Genomic DNA, 25,138 nt, shown 5'->3' with positions numbered 1-25,138 from the left:
TCCAGGAAACTCCCCAGACCGTAATCCCATTGAGAACTTGTCAAATTCAAATTTTATTTGTCACATACACAGTCATACACAGTACAATATGCAGTGAAATGCTTATATGACCGCCGGTGACCTTAAAAAGAAAATAAAAACTATATATAAGGAATAAATATTAATAAAAAGAAATGAAATACAAAAGAAAATGAATGTAACTAGAAAAATAAACAAACTGTACAAATAAGGGCATGTAAAAGTATTACAAAATATAGAAATATAGGAATATGGGGGGGGGGAATATATATATAAAAAATTTAAAATGTTTTAAAATGTTTTAAAGTGGCATTAAAAAATTTTAAAGTGTCAAAGTGGCAGAGTGTCAAAGTGTCATGTGCAATGGCTTCGGATATGTAAGTATGTATTGCATGAATGTGTCCATGATTGTCCAGTCAGTGTCAGTGTTTAAAAGACATTAACTCCTGTGTGATGTGGTTGAGAGACCGTATCGCCTGCGAGAAGAAGCTCCTCCTCAGTCTCTCTGTGTTGGCCTTCAGGGAGCGGAATCGCTTCCCAATGCCAGGTCCTGTGTGATGTGAACACCGAGGTATCGGAAGCTGTCCACTCTCTCCACTGGGCTCCTGTTGATGATGGGGGTCTGGTAGTTCCTCACCTGCTTTGTACTAAAGTCCACTATCAGCTCCTTTGTCTTGCTGATGTTCAGGAGGAGATTGTTCCTCTGGCACCAGTTCTCCAGATTTACAATCTCCTCTAGGTAGGCCGACTCATCGTTGTTGGTGATCAGGCCCACCACGACAGTGTCGTCAGCAAACTTGATGAAACTTGTGTGTTTGTCCGACGAGAGACGAGAGGACAAACACTAACAGGGTGTGGAACAGAAGATGATTGACAGCATGACAGGGTGAAGTGAACAAGAAGGATTACCACTGTAAAAGCACTAAAGCAGGAGACTTAGTAAAAATTAACTTTCGTGTAATTCGCAAAAGTTTTGGCCCCGGCTGTACACTTCAGTACTGTAATGTGTTATTACTGTTGTTCTGCTATTTTCTCGTTAACGTTTTTTTTTTTTTTTTTCAACGCGTGTTTGCTGCCATCGTGTGGTTAGAAATGGGATTTCGCTTGTAAAGTGCTGTTGATCCGCCAGGTGTCAGTGTGGCGCACATTCACTCACGTTCAACACCACCGAGGAAGAAACCATGCAGCGTATTTGACCCTGATGTCGGAACAACCGGCGCTGTTTTGATTCCTGAGTTTGTTTTAATAAAGTGTGTTTGTTGGAGGTGCTGATGGTTAAACATGGCCGAATCTTCGTCAGATTTTACAGAACGCGCTGCAGAACCGAGCCCGGTACGTGCTGTCACTGCTGGGAAGCTAATGCTAATGCTATGTAACGAGTCTGCGGTGATCCGCCAAGTAGCATTATTATTATTATTATTATTATTGACAGTGAAACATTGTGTGTGTGTGTGTGTGTAGCCGGTGGTAGGGGCGGGTTACACCCCCACAGAGGAGGAGAGGAGAGTGTTTAAACAGTGCGACACGGAGAGCTTCTGGTACAGATGTGAGTTCACGGCGCATGCGCAAGAGAGACTGCGCTCTACATCACGTGATTTGCTTCATGACGCTGAAGTTAATTAATTAATTTAAATAATATATATATATATACACATACACGTGTGTCTCTCTCACACTGTCTCTGTCTCTCTGTCTCTTACTGTCTCTCACTGTCTCTCCGTGTGTGTCTCTCTGTCTGTCTCTCACTGTCTCTGTCTCACTGTCTCTCTCTCTGTCTGTCTCTCACTGTCTCTCCGTGTGTGTCTGTCTCTCTGTCTCTCACTGTCTCTCTGTCCGTCTCTCACTGTCTCTCCGTGTGTGTCTGTCTCTCACTGTGTCTGTCTCTGTCTCTCTGTCTGTCTCTTACTCTCTCTGTCTCTCTGTCTGTCTCTCACTGTGTCTCCGTGTGTGTCTCTCTGTCTGTTGGTCTCTCTCACTGTCTCTGTCTCTCTGTCTGTCTCTCACTGTGTCTCCGTGTGTGTCTGTCTCTCACTGTCTCTCTGTCTGTCTCTCACTGTCTCTCTGTCTGTCTCTCACTGTCTCTCTGTCTGTCTCTCACTGTCTCTCTGTCTGTCTCTCACTGTCTCTCCATGTGTGTCTCTCTCACTGTCTCTGTCTCTCTGTCTGTCTCTTACTGTCTCTCCGTGTGTGTCTCTCTGTCTGTCTCTCACTGTCTCTGTCTCCCTGTCTGTCTCTTACTGTCTCTCACTGTCTCTGTCTCTCTATCTGTCTCTTACTGTCTCTCACTGTCTCTCCGTGTGTCTCTCTCTGTCTGTTGGTCTCTCTCACTGTCTCTGTCTCTCTGTCTGTCTCTCACTGTGTCTCCGTGTGTGCCTTTCTCCCACTGTGTCTGTCTCTGTCTCTATGTCTGTCTCTTACTGTTTCTCACTGTCTCTGTCTCTCTGTCTGTCTCTTACTGTTTCTCACTGTCTCTGTCTCTCTGTCTGTCTCTCACTGTGTCTCCGTGTGTGTCTCTCTGTCTGTTGGTCTCTCTCACTGTCTCTGTCTCTCTGTCTGTCTCTCACTGTGTCTCCGTGTGTGTCTCTCTCTCACTGTGTCTGTCTCTCTGTCTGTCTCTCACTGTCTCTCCGTGTGTCTCTTACTGTCTCTCTGTCCATCTCTCACTGTCTCTCCGTGTGTGTCTTTCACTGTCTCTGTCTCTCTGTTTGTCTCTTACTGTCTCTCCATGTGTGTCTCTCTGTCTGTCTCTCACTGTCTCTCTGTCTGTCTCTCACTGTCTCTCTGTCCATCTCTCACTGTCTCTCCGTGTGTGTCTCTCACTGTCTCTGTCTCTCTGTTTGTCTCTTACTGTCTCTCCATGTGTGTCTCTCTGTCTGTCTCTCACTGTCTCTGTCTCTCACTGTCTCTCTGTCTGTCTCTCACTGTCTCTCCGTGTGTGTCTCTCTCTCACTGTCTCGGTCTCTCCGTGTGTGTGCCTCTCTCTCTCTCTCTCTCAGTTCAGTTCAGAAGGGCTTTATTTTTTTGTTAACAAGAAGTAAATTAAAAGATTAATTACATTATAAATAACATGAGTCTGAATTTATAAACATTATATACATATTAAATATAGAAGTGTCTCTAGAAGAATAACAGCAGGTAAACAACTTTCCCTCTTTCTCTCTCTGTGTGTCTCTCTCTCTCTCTCTCTCTCTCTCTCTGTCTCTCTCCCCCAGCGGTGCCGTTCTCAGTCGGTGGTATGGCCCTCACTCAGCTCCTCATCACTAAAGGTGTGTGTGTGTGTGTATTTACTCTCTCACATGCTTATGTAGTACTTCCTGTTATGTAAATGAGATGTAAATAGGTTCATGTTTATGTACACAGGCAAGCTGACGTCATCGCCGCGCTTCGGCTCCCTGCCCAAAGTGTTGTGTGAGTTCAGCTCTAAATACTCACATCATGGGGGAGTGTGTGTGTGTGTGTGTGTGTGGGGGCACTAGATGGGTACTGAGCGTTTGTGTGTGTATACATGTGTGTGTGTGTGTGTATACATGTGTGTGTGTGTGTATACATGTGTGTGTGTGTGTATACATGTGTGTGTGTGTGTGTATACATGTGTGTGTTTACATGTGTGTGTGTATACATGTGTGTGTGTATACATGTGTGTGTGTATACATGTGTGTGTGTGTGTGTATACATGTGTGTGTGTGTGTGTATACATGTGTGTGTGTGTATACATGTGTGTGTGTATACATGTGTGTGTGTATACATGTGTGTGTGTGTGTATACATGTGTGTGTGTGTGTATACATGTGTGTGTGTGTGTGTATACATGTGTGTGTGTGTGTGTATACATGTGTGTGTGTGTGTATACATGTGTGTGTGTGTGTGTATACATGTGTGTGTGTGTGTGTGTGTGTGTGTGTGTGTGTATACATGTGTGTGTGTGTATACATGTGTGTGTGTGTGTGTATACATGTGTGTGTGTGTGTGTGTGTGTGCGTGTGTGTGTGTAGTTGCCGGGATGTGTGGTTACTTTGCAGGAAAGATGTCGTACATGAAGACGTGTCAGCAGAAGTTCTACAGTCTGGAGAATTCACCGATCGGAGACGCTCTGAGACAGAGACACCGACATCAGCAGCGTCCACCACAGTGAGGACACGCTCACACATACGCTCAGTGGTCTTAAATACGTCTGGTTGCTGTACATGGATGTCCTCATTTATTTCTCTCTCTTTAATATTCTCTTCCCTCCTTCTCCTCTTTCTGTCTCTTTCTCTTTGACTGTTTTTCTCTACCTCCCCTTTCCTCTCTGACCCCTCTTTTTCTTTCTCTCTCATTATCATATTTCTCTCTCACTCCTCTTTATCTACTACTCACACTTCTCCTTCCCTCCATCCTTCCTCTTCTCTCTTTCTCTTTCATTTTCTGTTTCTTCCTTTCTCTCTCTCATTGACTCTTCATACCTCATTTTTAATCCTTCCCTCTATCATCCATTCCTCTTTTCTTCTGTTTCTCTCCCTCCCTCTGTGTCCCGTCAGGAGGTTCGCCGCTCCTCAGTCGGAGCTCAGTGAGGACGCGCCGTCGCCTCAGTTTGAAGCTTTTCAGTCTGAGAGTCTCTCCGAGTCGCCGTCTTCGCCTCCTGACTTCAGCTACAGCGACACCGCGCCCTTAACTCAACCCCTCAACCTCCACACACACGGTACACACACACACTCTCTCTCTCTCTCTCTCTCTCCCGCTCTGTATTTTGATTTCCAGTCAAAAGTTTGGACACACCTTTTAATCCAATGTTTTTTTTTATTATTTTTTTTACTGTTTTCAGCATTATACACTCAGCAAAAAAAGAAACGTCCTCTGAAGTTCAACTGTTTTTACTTTCAGTAAACTTAATGTGTAAATATTTGTATGAACAGTAAAAGAGTCAACACCATAAGACATAAACTAAAAATGTTTCCCAATGTGTCCCTGAATGCAGGGAGGCTCAAAATCAAAAGTACCAGTCAGTATCTGGTGGCCACCAGCTGCTTGAAGTACTGCAGTGCATCTCCTCCTCATGGACTGCCTATTGCGGACAGTCTGAGCACTGATGGAGGGATTGTGTGTTCCTGGTGTGACTCGGGCAGTTGTTGTGGCCATCCTCTACCTGTCACGCAGGTGTGATATTCGGATGTACCGAGCCTGTGCGGGTGTTGTTACACGTGGTCTTCCACTGCGAGGACGATCAGCTGTCCTTCCTGTCTCCCTGTAGCGCCGTCTTAGGCGTCTCACGGTGCGGACATGGCTAATGCCTAATGCACGTTCACGCAGATGAGCAGGGACCCTGGGCATCTTTCTTTGGGTGTTTTTCACAGTCGGTAGACAAGTCTCTTTAGTGTCCTGCGTTTTTGGAACTCTGACCTTAAATGCCTACTTTCTGTAAGCTGTTAAGGTCTTAACGACCATTCCACAGGTGCATGTTAATTAATTGATTATGGTTAATTGAACATGCATGGAAAACATTGTTTAAACCCTTTACAATGAAGATCTGTAAAGTTATTTGGATTTTTACAACATTATTGTTGAAATACACAGTCCTGAAAAAGGGACGTTTCTTTTTTTGCTGAGTATATATATTAATACTGAAGACAATTATGGAATTATATCACCAATAAATAACCCAGAGTATGTTTTATATTTTCGATTATTCAAAGTAGCCAGCTTTTGCTTTGATGCCAGCTTTGTATGCACTTGCCGTTCTCTTGGTCAGACTCATGAGGTCATGGTCGTGGCTCTGGAGTGGTTTTCCAACAAGCCTGAAGGAGTTCTTAGAGGTGTTGAGCTGCTTTTCCTTCCATCTCCAGTCTAACTCATCTCAAACTATTTGTGGAGGCCAGGTCATCTCATCACTCTCCTTCTTGAAGAAATAGCTCTTACACAACCTAGAGGTGTGTTTGGGGTGATTGTCCTGTTGGAGAACAAATGATGGTCCCACCACATAGGATGGCATGTCACTGCAAAATGCTGTAGTAGCCATGTTGGTTTTGTTCTCCCCTCAATTTTAGTTAAGAATCCAAAATAATTGTCTTCAGTATTAATTTGCAATGTTAAAAAAAAAATAATAATAATAATAAGTATCAGACCCTAGGCTATGTATCCGCCCCCTCCAGAAAGCATGACACAATAATTAGGCTGCGTTAATGTTCTGAGATGTTCTCCATGATGAACTCCGACAGCGCTGCGTGACGAGGAGGAAGAGGAAGTGAAGAGGAAGCCCATTCTTTACGAAGATCTACGCAACAAGAACAGGGAGAACTACGACATCACACGCAGTCAGAAAATAGTCCGGGACACGCCCAAGAAGGACGGTGAGAGTTAGAACAGCATGGCGTCTCGTTGTTCCTTCATTGTTCACCGTAACATCGTCATTAACATCAAACCTTGTTTTAATTTGCAGTGAAGAAGAACAAATACGGCGATACGTGGGAGGAGTGAGGAGTCTTAGAGCGGACCTCTGTGCGGTGTGTTTGTAACGAAGCAGCTCGAATGTGTGTGAACGCTTGCACAAGTGTGCTCCTGGATTCATAATAAAATCTTTAAATACAAGAGAGGAAAAAAAATAGAATGACTTGTGTTTTATTTGTACAATTTTAAGAAGATGGGATGAAAAGGCAGGTTGCTGAATGTTACACTGCAGTTTCAAAAGTTTGAACTTTAGAGCAGAACAGAATTATGATTAGTATTAAACTCTGGCTGCTGGTTTTGTATGTGATGAATGAACATCACTCTGGTAAACCTGATGTCCGTGGTGATGGCTCGGAAATGAAGTGGACGTCAGTGATGAAGATGCCTCAACGATGAGGAGTGGAAGGAAAATTATCAATGTTTATCAAAAGTTTTTTCAAAAATAAGTATCTAAAAAGTGTGGTGTGCATTTGTTTTCAGTCCCCTTTACTCTGATAGCCCTAACTAAAATCCAGTGGAACCCATCACCTTCAGAAGTCACCACATTGGTAAATAGAGTCCACCTGTGTGTAATTTAATCTTAGTATAAATACAGCTGTTCTGTGAAGCCATCAGAGGTTTGTTAGGGAACATTAGGGAACAAACAGGATCATGAAGTCCACGGAACACACCAGAGACAGTTTAGGGATAAAGTTGTGGAGAAGTTTAAAGCAGGTTTAGGTTATAAAAAAAGTAGTGTAGTACGGCACAACTGAAAACCTACCAAGACATGGGCGTCCACCTAAACCGACAGGGCAGGCGCAGAGAGCATTAATCAAAGAAGCAGCCAAGTGGGTCATGGTAACTCTGGAAAAGCTGCAGAGATCCACAGCTCAGGTGGGAGAATCTATTAGTCATGACCTCCACAAATCTGGTCTTTTTTAGAAGAAAGCTATAAGAAGTCCTATTTGCAGTTTGAGACAAGTCATGTGGGGACACAGCAGACATGTGGAAGAAGGTAGTCTGGTCAGATGATTGGTCAGGCCAAAATTGATATTTTTGGCCTCCATGCAAAACGCTATGTGTGTAAAGCTAACACTGTGTATGGTGGTGGTAGCATCATGTTGTGGGGACACTTCTTCAGCAGGGAAGATGGTCAGAGTTGATGGGAGGCTGGATGGGGCCAAATACTGGACAATCTTAGAAGAAAACCTGTTAGGGTCTGCCAAAAAATTGGTTCATGTTCATGTGTTAGAACCCAGTCAAAGTCCAGGTTGAGAATCTGTGGCAAGACTTGATAAGTGCTGTTCACCGATGCTCTCCATCCACTTTGTGTTGGTCTCTCACATAAATTCCCAATAAAATATATTTACATTTGTGGTTTTAACATGATGAGTTAACTGATAAACATCTAAATAAGATGAGAAACAGATTCTCAGTAACAGATTTGTTGTTGTGTGTTTAAAAACTGAGAGGCCTTGAGGGGAACATGCGAGTGTGTAGAGGTTATGAAGTTTAATGAGGATATAAACACTTGTTTTAGAGAGAATATATGAGAAGAAAGAAATCCAGATAGAGTTGGGATCGTTTAAGAAAAATTTATTTTATTTTAAATGTAGCTATAATAATTCATGCTTAAGCTGTGTTTGACTTTCCTGTCAGACTTTAAATCTCGCGAGAACAGAAAAACAGAGTTGAAGTCGCTATTAGAGCGTGAACTCTCGCGATAACTCGAGGCGGAAGTGGAGTCCGTTCTCCAAGGCCGAGGTTCTGAGTTCTCGCGATACGTCGCCTGGTTCTCGCAGCGAGTCCGGGAACTGCAGCGGATGTTGATGTTTTGCTCCGGACCGTGTGTGAGTTCTGCTCCGGTAGATCAGCTTTATGCGGGACGCGGAGCTCCTGAGTGACCTGTGAGGAAAGCGGAGTCTCTCCGGGGCGCAGGGAGGCCCAGGCCGGCCATGATGGAGGACTTTGATGAGATTTACGAAGAGGAAGAGGAGGAGGAAGAAGAGGAGGAGGATGAAGGCCGGGCGGCGGAGGAGCAGCTTCTTAAATTCGGACCGGAGCCGGTGCTGGTGCGCGGGGCGGGCCGGGCCACGGTGTAAGTGACTCAGAATACTCGGGTTATACCGCGGAGTTAGAGCTCCAGAGCGGCGCTTTCGGTTTTAATTCGCTTCCGAGCTGTTTTTCAGACAAGTCCCGCCCACATTCACTGTGATTGGTCGGTAGTTTTCGGGTTCGTGGTCACATTCTGTGCGCTCATTAGCTGGGAGCGTAGGATAGCCAATCAGAATCCAGGGTCCAGCCGTAGAACTAGCCAATCGTAACACAGGAGGGCGGGACATGAAGAAAAATTCAGGAAATAAAGAATGTTAGCATTAATTATTATGATTTTCTCTTTCCAAGATCTAAAAACAGCGCAGTGAGATCATTAACAATGAATAAAATATTTTTAATTGTAATAGAGAATGACAGTATAGGAGACAGTAAGTTACAGTAAAGAAAAAACACAACAAAGGATAATAAAGTATTAATGAACTATTTTAACTATAAGGAAAAAGACTTTGTAGAAACAGTTAAAATGTTAAAACTAATAATAATCTGATGATCTTTAATGTAATCAGTGATATTATTATGATTATTATTATTATTATTATTATTTGAGGTTGAAGCCCACGTCCATGTCTGTGTGTCTCTCTGTACAGCAGAACTCTCTGTCTAACTTATTAATACAAAGAAATCCCATTCTGTAAGGTTGAGTATCTTACGCCTTGTTTACACTAAGTTGTCCTTCTTTAGATCGGATAAAGATGAAGTTTTGTCTTAAAACCACTCCAGCGTGTTAAAATTCACTTATACCACTTCAGCGCTGTTATTTCAGCCAAAGTGAAAATATGAACTAATCCCAGTCAAAATATTCACTTTATCTTTTCTAATTAATATCTATTGGTGCAGGTGTTTGTTTACATTGAGACCTTAGCGCATTAGTAGATTATTTTACAGTAGATTATTAAATCCCACACATAACTGTTCATAACATCACTTTTACTCCACATTTAGATTTTAGTTCATAACACCGGGCTCTCAGTTCAGGTATTTCACCTCGGACTGCTGCGGGTGTGTTTGCTCTTTAACTCATAGCGGCGCTTCACATCACGGCTTTTTATTAGCCCCACAACTCTGGAACATATGAGACAAACTGGTTTTAAACGTCCTGCAGAAATAATAAACACGCGTTGATTTTTCCCTTCATCTTTAAAGGTTCAGTTTTTCTAGTCTACGCAATTTTTTTTTTTTTTTTTTTTTGAGGAGTAAGCCGTGCTGTGTTGCTCTTTCTTTTCTGTTTCTTGAGGATTTGAGCGTCATGTAGGTTTACTCATAGGAAGTCTGATTATACACAGTCATCTCAAAACAAAAGTCGAAATCCGGCTTGACAGACAGAATTTGCTGGTCTTCCAGTTTATGAAACATAGTTATTATTCAAAGAGCGAGCTCTGACCCAATGTACAGACAGAACCTCTCTTTTATTTATATAAGAAATAAGAGTACAGAATAAAGGAAAAAGGACATGAGGAGAGAATTACCAGGAGGCACATTATCTTTGATTAAAAACAATATTATAAAAATATTTTAAAAAAAGACATGTAAATGAAGTGAAATATGAAATAAATAGACATTAATCCTCACTTAACCTTATTTAATGATTCCTCTCGGCACTGGCTGCTTTAAAAACCAAACTGGTGGCGGCTCCCTTTTCTTCTTGCTAACGTTCTCGTTACCCGTGGTGCTATGTCTCCACTAAAATGGCAAAAAAAAACACACGAATAAAACACAAAAAATAAATAAACTTGCATCGTGTAACTTTACACTGACGCAAACAGGTTTTGATCGGCTCCCAGACGTTCGCCGGTGTTCGGTTCAGCTCGGTCCGTTCACTCATAAGTTGATGATGCTTCATATGTAGAAGCAAATTTCTTTTAAAATCTCGGCTGTTGAGGCTAAAATTTCTGGGGCGGAGCGTTGGTATGCTGAGGTACCGCTGTACTCAACTACATGTTTAAGAGATGTTCCTTATTTTAAGAATTTCCATAATAAGGAGTGAGATACACTGGGGTGGGCGAAGAGGTGACATTTTATAGTGGAGTTAAGAATCTCTTTGTCCTCTCACACCCCCAAAACACACAGATCAGAGTTTCATTTGCTGTATCACAGAAAGGCGTTTATTATCTATCTCCAAACTAATCAGTTGTGGAGGATCTTAAAATGAACTTTAGTTGGAGGTGCAGTGTTTATGAGGCAGGAGCCAGGCTTGAACATTCAGGATGATCTCCAGTAAAATTCCCCTCATGGAGTAATTCAACTGTGAGTTTGAAAAATCTGGCGAATGTGTTTATTATTACATTTTTTATCTGTTATATGGATATGAGCTGAAAATAATTTAAATTATATAATCTCGTACAAACTGAAAGATAGGCAGAAATGATCAAACCAGGAGGAAAAGATCTCTTTAATAGAGCTCGTATGTCAAGTATGTTACCAGATCTGTCAAATAAAGAAATGAAGCTTCTGTCGGACCATCCGGGAGACAAAGAGAGATTTATTTCAGAGTGTAATTCCTTCATTGTTCCAAGTGAGCACTGTGTGAGGAGAGAAAAACACCGATTCTAGGCAGGAAAAGCCTGAAAGCTCCTCCATTTTAAGTTTATGGTTTATTTTCAGTTCACTGATTTCTTTGATAAATTTGTCTTTAATGAATATAAATATGGGAAAGTCCATCAGCTTTGGTGTGATGTGAGGACTCCACCGAGACAGGAGCTGAAAATGACTTTCAAATGAGTATTATTTAACATTATTCATGTGGATATTAGCTCAATACTTAACAGTCTATTTCATTCTCACGTTTCAGAATCTGTACACTCGTGCTGAACTCGGTTTTGTCTCTTAATAATAATCGCGTGTCCTCGTCCAGTTCAGACATCTCAACAATGTCTCTCTCAAAAATAGACTGATTCGAGGAAATCAAATGAATAAAAACAGGTTTAATGGATGATGTCACATGACCTGCGCTTTCTCTCGTCACCAGGTTTGGACTCAGCAATAAATTTGAGACAGAGTTTCCCTCTGCACTCACAGGGAAGGTGAGCGAGCCATCACACACACACACACACAGTCAGTATTACACTGGGAGCTGAATTATTCTGTATTTAACGTGTGTGTGTGTGTGTGTGTGTGTGTGTGTGTGTGCATGCAGGTGGCCCCGGAGGAGTTTAAAGCCAGTATCAGTCGTGTGAACGGCTGCCTGAGGAAGACGCTGCCGGTGAACGTGCGCTGGCTGCTGTGTGGCTGTTTGTGCTGCTGCTGCACGCTGGGGCTCAGTCTGTGGCCCGTCATCTGCCTCAGCAAACGCGTCAGTCCTCACACACACACACACACACACTTTCTCATTTAGTAACCAATTGTTTTATATATACGGTGGGGCAAAGAAGTATTTAGTCAGCCACCAGTTGTGCAAGTTGTGCTCACTGGCTTCGGTTCATTTCTATTATAAATGTAAAAATAGTTTTTAAAAATCCGGTGTTGTGATACGTGAATCAGCACACAAGAATTGCAATTTCCTAGTGTGTTTATACAGTATATTAAACACTTGTTTGTTTTTCTCGTTCAGACACGCAGATCCATCGAGAAGTTACTGGAGTGGGAGAACAACCGCCTTTACCACAAGGTCCGAGATCTCCTCTCTCTGTGTGTGTGTGTGTGTGTGTGTGTGTGTGTGTGTGTGTGTGAGAGAGAGAGAGATGTGTTCATCTTGGCTAACGTGTATTTATTCATTTATTTATTTATTCATTTATTTATTTATTTATTTTCAGTTGTGTTTGCACTGGAGGCTGAGCAAAAGGAAGTGTGAAAGCAACAACATGATGGAATACGTAAGTAACTAAAAAAATAAATATGTAATTATCTCCTGTTTTTTTTCCTGCAACCATCATAAACAGTATAACATATACGTGTGTGTGTGTGTGTGTGTGTGTGTGTGTGTAGGTTATCCTAATAGAGTTTTTACCCAAGATTCCCATCTTCAGGCCGGATTAGCAGGCGCTCACGCCGTCCTCTGCCTAAGGTGCCTTCCTCTGGTACTCCCTCGCTCCGGACTATAAACTCATACACACACACACACACACACATCTCCAGACAGCAGTCACTCTTCACACACCTCACACTCGGTGATGTTTACACCACTGCGTCGCCACCCGAGAGCCTGCAGCACAAGATAACGCCCCAGGAACAGGGTGGTTACCATAGCAACGGACCAACCACAAAAGGAAAAAGAAAGAGATGTGACGTCATTTTTCCCCCCTTCAGCATTGACTCAGCATACAGCATTACCAAGTCAAGGGGCGGAGCTTATCAGAAAACACCATGTGATCTTATGACATCTGAAAATTGGAATGATTAGCGCGAGTGTGTTGGGGAGCGTGATATCTTGTGGATCTCCTGCTGACGACGTAGGATCGCGTAATTTATGCTAGCTAGCTATATTCCGGTAGCTGACTAGCCTGACTGTGGTCGCGGTAACGGTTCAGAATCTTAACGCTTAGCTTAGAAATGAAAATGTTTTCTGTTTCAGATAGCTACGGGTTCTGTGCGTTAAGTACTTTATGCTAGTAGTAACAAGTATAAAGAATGTAAAAAAAATTATGTAATAAAAAAATTATCCCAATTCCAAAGAACTCTGAAATACAGCGTAACTTTAGCTAGCTTAATAGTCAACTCGGACGAGATGACAGAACGTTAACCCTGTATTCCAGGATAAAGCTAACTTTTTTTCAGTTTATTTTTATTTTTTTCTACAAAATGAACGCGTTAGTGACGTTATTCGCTGTTACATGATCAAGGTTTGTGATCTCACACTCCTCATGACCTGGAAACGCAAGTCCTACACACACACACAGACACACACACACACGATTCACTTCATCAATGGACCTGAAAGAGACAATCACACACACCGGCTGCGCTAAACACGGTAAAGGAACAAAGTGTGAGACTTTTCCAGAATGTTCCGGGTGCAGCCGGACCCCTTAATGCAGCACAGGATGGATTGTTTCTATTATTATTATTATTATTTTTAAAGCGTGTGGGAACTTTAACAGTCCTCTCATAGATGTGGTTGTGTGTCACACACAAAAAAAATGAGGCTGCGTCTCAAATTACACTTTTGTGGTTGTTAGCATGCTAACATCTAAAATGATCTGTTTTGCAGTTTAGTTTCCGGAATCTAAATTCTCCTCTGAATAATATAAACTATAAAAAATAAGTGTGTTTCCAGAGTGTACACTATGTACAATGTGTTGTAAATTAGGTCAGCTTTGTGATTTGAGACACAGCCGTGCTCTGAAAACTAGCCACCCTGCTAGCAAATTCTCCATTTTTTTGTTAGTTTTTTGTTTAAAGGACAAATATTTGAGCTCTAACATTTCAGACACTCACATTTGTCATATTGTCTGAGGTAAAAAAGGAAACGTTTTCATTCCTCTCAGCTGAAATTAGCTAATATTATGCTATCAAAGCCAGCTTGTCAACTTGCTGCGTTTTTATCACGAACAGTACAACATTTCACACAAAAATGTGTTTTATAAATGTGTGAGGCATCAGGATTGTGTTTTTATAATGTTTTTGTGTTTAGCAAAAAAAAAAAAACTGCATGTCATCTCTGTTTGCTAGCAACTTCAGGTTAGGCTAGCAGCTCACAACTTTTAAAGTCCTGCTAGCTCTTTTTTTAGATCTTTTTTTGTATTTAAAGGAAAATCCTTTCAGCCTGATAACATTTCACACAGTTTTGATATCGCCTGAGGAAAATACAGGAAACATATTTAGTCCTCTCAACTATTAGCTACTATTATGCTAACAAAGCCAGGAGATGCTAGCTCATGCAAACTTGCCGCGTTTTTATCACAAACTGTACAACATTTCATACAAAAATGTGTTTTATGCGAGCGTCACACATCAGGATTGTGGGTTTTTTTTTTCGTGCTTATTAAACATTTGACCGCAATATATGGTGTGTGATTTGAGACACAGCCCTGCTATGAAAACTAGCCACCCTGCTAGTTGTTGGCGTATTTTTTCTTTATCTTTAACGGACAAATCATTCAGCTAAATACCATTTTACACACTAACAATTTTATCATTGTTTGAGGGGGAAAACGATTTTCATAACATTATGCAAACAAAGCCAGGACGTGCTAGCTCGACTCACCTGCGTTTTTTCACAAACAGTACAACATTTTATGAGTGTTTTCATGAGTGGATCACACATCAGGATTTTTTTTGTTTTGTTTTTGTATTTTACAAAAAAACAGCATGTGATTTCTATTCGCTAGCCACGTCAGGTTATGCTACTGTAGGTCTTAAATCACACCGCTGTTTTCTTTTTGGTTTTTATTTAGTTGTGTTACAGTTAGCAGTGTGGCTAATTGTTATAAATGCTCCATTACTTCCGCCTGTGAGAAGACTTTGAGTCTGTAAAGCTCCCACAAGCATTTTATTTTAGCTTTGTTTACTTGCTCAGTTAAAAAGAGCAGCTAATGTTCAACTTCTTTGGCGTGTGTGTGTGTGCTTTTTTGTATCTGTCTGATAGGTGATACCAATTAAGAAAAAACAATCAAGAAAACTTTGCTGTGGTTTAACTAACTCACCCCTCAAGTTATTTTTACGTCCTTGTTCAGTTTGGACAAAAGAAAATAGGTTAGCGCTGTAGCTGTGATGCTGGATTAGCTAGCATGGAATGAAAGCCTGTGTTATTTTACCTTCATTTTGAAAAAGAAATTATTAATCTCACACACAGGTATTGGTATGTCTCAGGTTTCTGTTTTCTTTCTTTTTTTTTTTCTTTATCATTTTAAAGTTTTCAGTTTGTTTTTCGCTGCCTGGTGCTTTTCGTTCTCCTTCAGGAACTTGCCAAGGAACAGAAAGCTGTAAGACGTCCAGCGCCTGAAACACTTTCACTCGAACAAGAAATAAAACCACAGATTAAAGTTAAACTCTATTCAGGATGTCAGTTAGCAGATCGTACAGGTGTATTCTTACTTGGAGATCGTAATTAAGATTCTTAATCTTTATATACGAATATTTAATGGAGTTTAACATTAACATTTGCCCAGCAGGTTTTACCCGAGCGTGTATGAGTGTTTGTTCATGATGCTTTATGTCTTTATCCGTTATGATTCTTTTCTTTATTCGTTTCTCTACAGAATATTTAAGTACTGTGTATGTACAGGAATAAAGTACAAATACACCAAAATGTGTGTGTGTGTTTGTGTGTGCTTGCACTGAGCATGAATGGTGAAGCGACTTTAAGGTCCTAAAAACAACTGAAACTTTAGCAGAAAAAAAGTGTAAGAAGAGGGAAGGATCGGATGAGACAAGAAAAATACAAGAGTGAAAAACGGAGAGAGAAAGAGAGAGAGCATCGATTTCTGTTCAGTTTCAATCCACAGTACAGCCATTATTATATTCATTATTCAAAAGAAACACACTATTCTTCATTCTTAGACCTAACTCAGTGTGTGTTTACAGATGATTCTGGCTGCTCATGTTCCCTTGTGTAGGAAACAGTATGTACACTTTTTTAGCGAATATGCCTAACTCCGTATTTAACAGTTTAAGTAGACAAATATAAATAGTGAATAGTTTTTAGGATCTCACGATCGATTCGATCTCTTATTCAAGGAAATTTATCGTGTTCTCTGGTCCTGCCCATTTTTGTTTTAGTAAACCTTATTAAATATTAATTAAACATGAAACCGATAGTAAAAGAAATGTTTTAAAATGTGTTTTTTTTTACAGTTTTAAAATGTGTAGTTAGTTTAAAAAAATCAGGGGAGAAGCACATCGATTTAAAAAACAATGACTTCAAGGTATTCACTTGCATTTGTAAACGACTCCTTCATTAATTAATTTGTGATTATAATCCTGACGTGATCTGCTTCAGACTCCTTTAGTGATTCACTTACATTTATAAATAAATCCTGCTTCAAATTGTAAGCAGCTCGCTTAAGTGATTCAATTACGTTTATATCCTCTTCAGTTTGTAAATGTCTTCCATTAATAATAATATATTTTATTTGTTTAGTGACTCATTTATATTTGAAAGCATTATCCTCCAGTGATCCACTACTGTTCATGTATTTTGAAAATGATTTGTAAACAACTCCTCCAGTGCATTACTCAGATTAGTAAACAGATCTTCCATCTCTCAAAGATTCCTCCAGGATTTGTTTCATGTTTCTGAACAAATCCACCCTCTTTTCAAACGACTCCTTCAGTAATTCATTTACATGAGTAAGTAGTGCACTGAACAGAAATTACCAAATGCCTTTTTTTAATCCAACAAAACATCTACACAGGACTTGAAGAAAGCACATCACTAAACACTAGAACATACAGAAGAACTAAAATAGAAAAAAAACATTCTACAGAACAGTGTAGAGGATTCGGTTTCTGCTCGGAAAAGACGAGATGAGATGAGACGTGAGGAGAAGTTACTCCATGGCCTCCTGGTTCTCCTGGTCGGCTGCTCGCTCCTCGCTGGGTTCTTTGCCCTCTTTACTCCTCTTAGACTTCTTATGTTTGTGTCTGCGATGGCCGTCACCTTCTTCACTGTCGTGCCTCCTTCTGCTACTGCTGAGAGACAGTGAGAGAGAGCGAGACAGATAGAGAGAGCGACAGTGCGTGAGAGATAAACAGAGAGAAAGACAAGTCTCAGACATTATCTGTATCAATATCTCAGTTTCACCAAAGGAGGTGTAGTCTGGTTAAGGGGGTGTGGCCACTGATCACTGGCACCAGTAAAGGGGGTGTGGCCACTGATCACTGGCACCAGTAAAGGGGGTGTGGCCACTGATCACTGGCACCAGTAAAGGGGGTGTGGCCACTGATCACCGGCACCAGTAAAGGGGGTGTAGCCACTGATCACTAGCACCAATAAAGGGGGTGTGGCCACTGATCACTAGCACCAATAAAGGGGGTGTGGCCACTGATCACTAGCACCAATAAAGGGGGTGTGGCCACTGATCACTGGCACCAGTAAAAGGAGTGAGGCCTGTAAAATGTTGCTTCGCAGTAAAGCAGATGTTTATTGCACCTCCCAGACTGCCTGCAGGGGGCGTGTCCCCTCTGATTCCGATGAAGATAAAGGAGGCGTGTCCTGGAAGCTTTAGCATTAGCGCGATAGTGAACGTGTGTGTGTTACCTGCGTGAGGACTTGTGCCTCCCTTCCTCCTTCTCTCGGTGTCTCCTCTCGCGATGTCTCTCCTCTTTCTCTCGGCTTGAGCGCTCCCGGTGCCTCTCGTACCCGCGGTCTCCGTAGTCACGGTAACGGTAGCGCTCCTCATCACTGTGTGTGTGGGACAGTGAGGGTAAATTCAATGTAAATAAATATAAATAAACTGATAAAGAACGTGTAAACGTGAGTCGTTAGCGAGACTGTAGTTAAGCTGACCTGTTGTAGGCCATGGAGGCGGGGCTATGCTCTCGCTCTCGCTCTCTCTCCCGCTCGTGTCCTCGCTCCCTCGTCCTCTCCCGCTCTCTCTCCTTCTCTCGCTCTTTGTCTCGGCGAGGGTAATAATCCCACTGCTTCGAGTTGTCGATCATCCCGGGCCAGTTGTTCACGGGGGCCTGCATGGGCGGCGGGTAACCACCTGAGAATCACACACACACACAGTTTAGAGTTCAGAACCTTTTACAGGGACATGTTTTGTACTATCAGAGTAAGACCAGAAGCCGAGCTGACCAGGTGGGAAAGGAAACGGAGTGACAGGACGGCAGTCGTACGCTCCAGGGTGCCCACTGCTGGAGGAAACAACAACAACAACAACAACAACAACCAATCATTATCAGATCAGCGGTTTGTAGTTACAGTCTGTACTGGGGCTTTAAGCCCCTCCCACTTTGGATGAGGGACTTACTTGTCTAATGTTGGCATGAGTGAAGGGGGCGGGCCACTGGGAGGAGGCGGGAAACCTGGGATACAAAAAAAATAAAAAATTAACAAATGTAATTACCAAATATGAGTTTTCAAGTTAAAATGTTTAAAGACGCACAAACAGTTTTATTGATGGACGAGAACACGGACGTACCAGGAGGAGGGACAGTAATCGGGAGTCCTGTGAGGGACGACAAACAGCTTAGAGACAAATAATATATACACACACACACGTTTGCATTTCAGGTGGTAAAATGTTGCAGTTCCTTTATGATCCTACAGGTGGCGCACTCTGAACTGATTTCCCAATCTGAGTTACTATACAATCCTTAAAGAGAGAGAGAGAGAAAGATACAGAAATATAGACTTACTTGGTGGGGGGATAAGGGGCGGGGCTTGGCTAACCGGGGGCGGAGGCAGGAAAGGAGGCGGCGGCATGTTGGGAGGGAAGAAGGTGGGGAGTTTGGCGGGCGTGGCCTCTGGTTCGGAGGACGAGTGTTCGGAGATCACCTGTAAACCAACGACTAGTTTCAATATATAAAATATATACACACATATATACAGTCGTGCTCAAAAGTTAGTACCCTCTCTTTTTATTAGTGTTAGAAAAGAAACTGATCTCAATATTTTAACCTCAGAGATGTACTCATTTTTTTGGACATGACTGTACCACTATGTGTGTGTGTGTGTGTGTGTGTGTGTGAGAGTCACCTGTATGTTGTTACCCTCCAGGTTGTGTCGGCGGCGTCCCTCTACCCGGCTAATAGTAGCCGTTTGTCCACCGATCACATCAATGGTCCCGGTAGACTTCCTGTGAAAACAAAAACACACACACTTCAATCAACATAAAATACACACACACACTTTCAACAAATACACATGAGAGGAAATGTAAAAAAAAAAAAAAGCAAAAAAATAAAAAAATAAACAACAACACACTCCTGCATCTCGGTGGTTTCTTAAAGAACATCAGAAACACCTTCTGCGACCAACCGTGTGATGAAAACCTCAAATAAATCAAAAGAATTCTTAAAGAAACAAGAAACCACGCCCATGTCCACACCCACTTACGTATAATAGGGCGTGTCTTGGGATGCAGGCCCCGCCCACTGTGGAGGGGATATCCTATGAGGGCATGAGTAAGGGGAGACAGGCAGAGAAGAGTTACCACTGTCTCCCACACGTCACACACACACACACACACACACACACAAGGGTAGAATATACACACACACACACACACACACAGGGGTACAGTAATGACACAAGTGTAAATAATATGACCATTAAAAAGAGAGCTGAGATTTACAGAGAGAGGTGTGTGTGTGTGTATGTGTGTGTAAGAGAGAGTGTGTGTACCTCGCTGGGTTCAAGCCGGCCTTGTACAGGCTAGACGGGGTGGTGAAGTCTGTTTTAGGAACGTGAACAGGAAGTACAGTCTCTTTTTCATTCCCAGTCCTGCCCTGCTGAACCTAAACAACACAGACACACAGGAGAAAAAACAAACACAAACAAAAATAAAGTCCAGATCACAGGACCTCTCTTTCCTGTTCTCTCCCCCCCTCTCTCTCTCTCTCTCTCTCTCTCTCTGTCGAGCTACACATGTCGTTCCTGAGCTGCCAGTGATCCAGACTCCCTCTTCCCTCCGGACCTGTCTGACCCATCCTGGTGCTCTGTTTCTGGCTGAAGATCTCGTCACATGGATGCCCCGTGTGTATCTCTGGGATGCGTCTGGTGTCAGGGGATGATTCTCTCCACCTAAAAGACGGTTCTGGCCTTGACTGGTGTTGACATCTGTTTCTCTGAGGACTTGACTTGGCTGCAGTTGCTCGATAGTTCAGGACTGGTATTTCCTACAAGACTACCTGAGCCTCCAATAACTACCTGGACTCCATATCAACATCAACTGGGGGATGAGCGGACAGGGGACGGTGGGACTCACAGAAATCTTGCTGGTAGCAGTGCTGATGTTGAGGGTGTCCAGGCCCATACGCAGACGCTTCTGTTTCTCACAGTACGCCTTCCAGGTTTCCTCGTTAAAGCCGTAATTAAAGTAATCAGACAAATCAGCACCTAAACACACACACACAGTGTTACTAAAGCAACACTAAAGTAAATGTCCGGGTGTATAGGGGCGCCTCAGTGTAACAGTGACACACACCAGGTTTCCTCCAGGGCTTCTCCTCGAACGACTCCATGTCCACTTCCAGTACGGGGACGCCGTTAATGCTGCCTGGGGCGTCCAGATCCACACCCTTCACCTTCGCTCCCACTGAAACACACACACACACCACTTAAGTTAGACCCATTACACACACACACACACACCCCTAATGACTGTATTTAACCTGGTGTTTGTACTTCTTTAACTCCACACATCTCTAATGAATGAATGAATTAATCACGTGACGCGGTGCCTACCTGCTCCGTACGGTCTGCTGCCGCCCGTCTTTATGTTCAGGTTGACCGGCGTCGCTCCGTACGTCCTGGAGACAGAAACACGGCTCGGTTTAAACCCGGCTCGGTCCCATACAGTGTGTAATGTGAACGCTGCTGCTCGGGGGAAAGTCACTCACGTGTACTGGGGCGCGCCCGTCTTAATGTCTCCGATGGTGACGCGGACGTCATCGTCGTCGTCATCGCTGTCACTCTCGCTGTCCTCATTGTCCCCCTGCGCCTCCTCCTGACGGGGCAGGATCGATCGTGTGTTACACAGTGCAGTCTTTAAAGGATGATTTCATTTATTAAGGAAAAATAAAAACTGTCCACACCTGCCTGGTCCTGTGTGAAAAAGTAATTGCCCCCTTTTTGCTGATTTTTTTTTTTGGAAAGCTGAGGTGAATTTCACTCGCCACACCCAGGACTGATTACTGCCAAGACGTCTGAGTGAATATTCAGTGGACTGATCAGACACAAGTGTTTGGAAGGTGTGTGTCCTGCTACATCTGGTGTGAAACTAACACAGCGTTTCATAAACAGAACATCGTAACAACAGTCACACATGGCAGTAATCAGCTTCAGGACCTGGACAACTGATGGAAATTCTGAGCTCAACAAGAAAATCCTGAAGGCCACCAATTTGTGACCTCGGGCTCAAGCACTCTTGGATTAATGATCTAAAACCCACCAGCAAGTTCACTTCTGAATGGCTCAAAATAAATGAATAAATAAAGAAAGATAAAGGTTTCGAAGTGAACTAGTTAAAGTCCGAACTAGTTCCTTAAACAGGATGTTCATGTTCGAAAACCGAAATAAAACAATTCTGCAAAAAAAAAAAAAAAAAAAAGTGGGACACAATTCCTTCTGCACAGCGATGTGAAAGACTCGTTGTCAAATAGGACTACTTAGGTTTGGACAGTTTTTTCCCCCTTAATTAATAAACAAAAACCTAAACTTCAAAGGAACCCCAAATGAGCTGAATTCAGGATAAAATCCCAAAACCCGACTCCAAATGAAACCCTAAAGAAACTAAATCCAGAACAGGAAGGCTACCTGAGTGGCTACTCCATTTCCGGTGCTGTTCTCCTCAGGGCCTTCAGGAGCAGTGGGGGCGCTACAGAGCAACAACACAGAGACACTTCATTATAAACTATTTACGTGGTATAGTTTATGATTTAACTATAGCATGGAAGCTGTGCTGACCTGACCGCGACTGTGAGCTTGGCCTCCTCCTCTTCTGTCTCCTTGGTTTCTCCTTCGTCTGCGGAACACATAAAGGAATTAAAAAACAAGGGAGAGTGATATTTTATTCCCGGCCAAACATTAAAGCGTGTATAAAATGAACACAATATGATTATTTTTAGCATTACTACAGTATGTCCTTTATACATCGCGACATCATCACACTCCGCGCATCGCGACCGCGATATCATCACACTCCGCGCATCGCGACCGCGATATCATCACACTCCGCGCATCGCGACCGCGATATCATCACACTCCGCGCTTCGCGACCGCGATATCATCACACTCCGCGCTTCGCGACCGCGATATCATCACACTCCGCGCTTCGCGACCGCGATATCATTACACTCCGCGATATCATTACACTCCGCGTATCGAGACCGCAATATCATTACACTCCGCGAATCGAGACCGCAATATCATTACACTTCGCGTATCAAGAATGCAATATCATTACACTCCGCGATATCATTACACTCCGCGATATCATTACACTCCGCGATATCATTACACTCCGCGATATCATTACACTCCGCGATATCATTACACTCCGCAAATCGAGAACGCGATATCATTACACTCCGCGATATCATTACACTTCGTGTATCGAAACCGCGATATCATTACACTTCGTGTATCGAAACCGCGATATCATTACACTTCGCGTATCAAGAACGCAATATCATTACACTCCGCGATATCATTACACTCCGCGATATCATTACACTCCGCGATATCATTACACTCCGCGATATCATTACACTCCGCGATATCATTACACTCCGCAAATCGAGAACGCGATATCATTACACTCCGCGATATCATTACACTTCGCGTATCGAAACCGCGATATCATTACACTCCGCGTATCGAGAACGCGATATCATTACACTCCGCGATATCATTACACTCCGCGTATCGAGACCGCAATATCATTACACTTCGCGTATCAAGAACGCAATATCATTACACTCCGCGATATCATTACACTCCGCGATATCATTACACTCCGCGATATCATTACACTCCGCGATATCATTACACTCCGCAAATCGAGAACGCGATATCATTACACTCCGCGATATCATTACACTTCGTGTATCGAAACCGCGATATCATTACACTTCGTGTATCGAAACCGCGATATCATTACACTTCGCGTATCAAGAACGCGATATCATTACACTCCGCGATATCATTACACTCCGCGATATCATTACACTCCGCGATATCATTACACTCCGCAAATCGAGAACGCGATATCATTACACTCCGCGATATCATTACACTTCGCGTATCGAGAACGCGATATCATTACACTCCGCGTATCGAGAACGCGATATCATTACACTCCGCGATATCATTACACTCCGCGTATCGAGACCGCGATATCATTACACTCCGCGTATCGAGGCCGCGATATCATTACACTCCGCGTATCGAGGCCGCGATATCATTACACTCCGCGTATCGAGGCCGCGATATCATTACACTCCGCGTATCGAGGCCGCGATATCATTACACTCCGCGTATCGAGGCCGCGATATCATTACACTCCGCGTATCGAGGCCGCGATATCATTACACTCCGCGTATCGAGGCCGCGATATCATTACACTCCGCGTATCGAGGCCGCGATATCATTACACTCCGCGTATCGAGGCCGCGATATCATTACACTCCGCGTATCGAGGCCGCGATATCATTACACTCCGCGTATCGAGGCCGCGATATCATTACACTCCGCGTATCGAGGCCGCGATATCATTACACTCCGCGTATCGAGGCCGCGATATCATTACACTCCGCGTATCGAGGCCGCGATATCATTACACTCCGCGTATCGAGGCCGCGATATCATTACACTCCGCGTATCGAGGCCGCGATATCATTACACTCCGCGTATCGAGGCCGCGATATCATTACACTCCGCGTATCGAGGCCGCGATATCATTACACTCCGCGTATCGAGGCCGCGATATCATTACACTCCGCGTATCGAGGCCGCGATATCATTACACTCCGCGTATCGAGGCCGCGATATCATTACACTCCGCGTATCGAGGCCGCGATATCATTACACTCCGCGTATCGAGGCCGCGATATCATTACACTCCGCGTATCGAGGCCGCGATATCATTACACTCCGCGTATCGAGGCCGCGATATCATTACACTCCGCGTATCGAGGCCGCGATATCATTACACTCCGCGTATCGAGGCCGCGATATCATTACACTCCGCGTATCGAGGCCGCGATATCATTACACTCCGCGTATCGAGGCCGCGATATCATTACACTCCGCGTATCGAGGCCGCGATATCATTACACTCCGCGTATCGAGGCCGCGATATCATTACACTCCGCGTATCGAGGCCGCGATATCATTACACTCCGCGTATCGAGGCCGCGATATCATTACACTCCGCGTATCGAGGCCGCGATATCATTACACTCCGCGTATCGAGGCCGCGATATCATTACACTCCGCGTATCGAGGCCGCGATATCATTACACTCCGCGATATCATTACACTCCGCGATATCATTACACTCCGCGAATCGAGAATGTGATATTATTACACTCCGCGTATAGATACCGCGATATCATTACACAACACATATCGATACCGCGATATCAAGTGACAACTGATACCCCGTGCAACCCTGAGCGCGCGCGTTAGAATTAAGGCCCAAAAAACAAGCGCGGGATGTAAATGTAACTTTAACTTTTAACCGATGAGTTACTTTTCGTGTGTATTAGAGATGAGAGATGTGCGGAATGACTGAGACGTGTGTGTGTGTGTGTGTGTGTGTGTGTGTGAAGTCTCTGATCTGCAGAGTGTGATTCCTCTCACCGCCGTACAGCCATTCCTCCTCCTCGTCCCCCACAGGAGTCTCAGACACCGCCGGAGGGGTCAGGATCAGTTTCTCCGCTTCTTCCGCGGACATCTCGAGTTTATTTCACTGAATGAAACCCGCAAAAACACCCTGGGCTTTACATAAGCGCGCGCACAGAGCGGTACGGCGGTAAACACTCGGCACTTCCGGAAATGA

The 25,138-nt window shown here is 43.4% G+C and overlaps 3 protein-coding genes across 8 annotated transcripts; 2 read left to right on the top strand and 1 right to left on the bottom strand.

Moving 5' to 3' along the window:
* Positions 1-1,181: 1,181 nt before the first annotated feature.
* LOC128508531 (OCIA domain-containing protein 1) lies at positions 1,182-6,578 on the top strand. Its single transcript, XM_053479875.1, has 8 exons — positions 1,182-1,350; positions 1,480-1,564; positions 3,231-3,284; positions 3,379-3,426; positions 4,010-4,145; positions 4,535-4,695; positions 6,209-6,340; positions 6,430-6,578. The coding sequence occupies exons 1-8, from the start codon at positions 1,300-1,302 to the stop codon at positions 6,465-6,467; spliced, it is 705 nt and encodes a 234-aa protein (XP_053335850.1). The 5' UTR covers positions 1,182-1,299; the 3' UTR covers positions 6,468-6,578.
* Positions 6,579-8,234: 1,656 nt separating this feature from the next.
* Positions 8,235-15,717, top strand: chic2 (cysteine-rich hydrophobic domain 2). Its single transcript, XM_053479876.1, has 6 exons — positions 8,235-8,517; positions 11,500-11,554; positions 11,668-11,823; positions 12,082-12,138; positions 12,284-12,343; positions 12,456-15,717. The coding sequence occupies exons 1-6, from the start codon at positions 8,375-8,377 to the stop codon at positions 12,504-12,506; spliced, it is 522 nt and encodes a 173-aa protein (XP_053335851.1). The 5' UTR covers positions 8,235-8,374; the 3' UTR covers positions 12,507-15,717.
* A 1,059-nt stretch (positions 15,718-16,776) lies between these two features.
* On the bottom strand, positions 16,777-25,126 carry fip1l1b (FIP1 like 1b (S. cerevisiae)). 6 transcript variants are annotated; one of them, XM_053479744.1, is made up of 17 exons: positions 24,940-25,126; positions 22,042-22,099; positions 21,892-21,952; positions 20,976-21,082; positions 20,821-20,885; positions 20,561-20,671; positions 20,342-20,472; positions 19,759-19,871; positions 19,471-19,569; positions 19,111-19,210; positions 18,771-18,909; positions 18,554-18,580; positions 18,383-18,437; positions 18,208-18,266; positions 17,917-18,115; positions 17,668-17,811; positions 16,777-17,099 (listed from the first exon to the last, which is right to left on the bottom strand). In XM_053479744.1, the coding sequence occupies exons 1-17, from the start codon at positions 25,031-25,033 to the stop codon at positions 16,958-16,960; spliced, it is 1,704 nt and encodes a 567-aa protein (XP_053335719.1). In that variant the 5' UTR covers positions 25,034-25,126; the 3' UTR covers positions 16,777-16,957. The 6 variants fall into 6 exon arrangements, with proteins under 6 accessions (XP_053335719.1, XP_053335720.1, XP_053335721.1 ...); XM_053479745.1 differs by having other exon boundaries at positions 16,777-17,096; XM_053479746.1 differs by having other exon boundaries at positions 18,208-18,263.
* Positions 25,127-25,138: the final 12 nt, after the last annotated feature.

This window comes from Clarias gariepinus, chromosome 20 (genome assembly GCF_024256425.1).
Source record: "Clarias gariepinus isolate MV-2021 ecotype Netherlands chromosome 20, CGAR_prim_01v2, whole genome shotgun sequence".
Taxonomy (NCBI): Eukaryota; Metazoa; Chordata; class Actinopteri; order Siluriformes; family Clariidae; genus Clarias; species Clarias gariepinus.
Note: the sequence above shows the minus strand (reverse complement) of the source record. Positions and strands in the feature narration are given on the sequence as shown.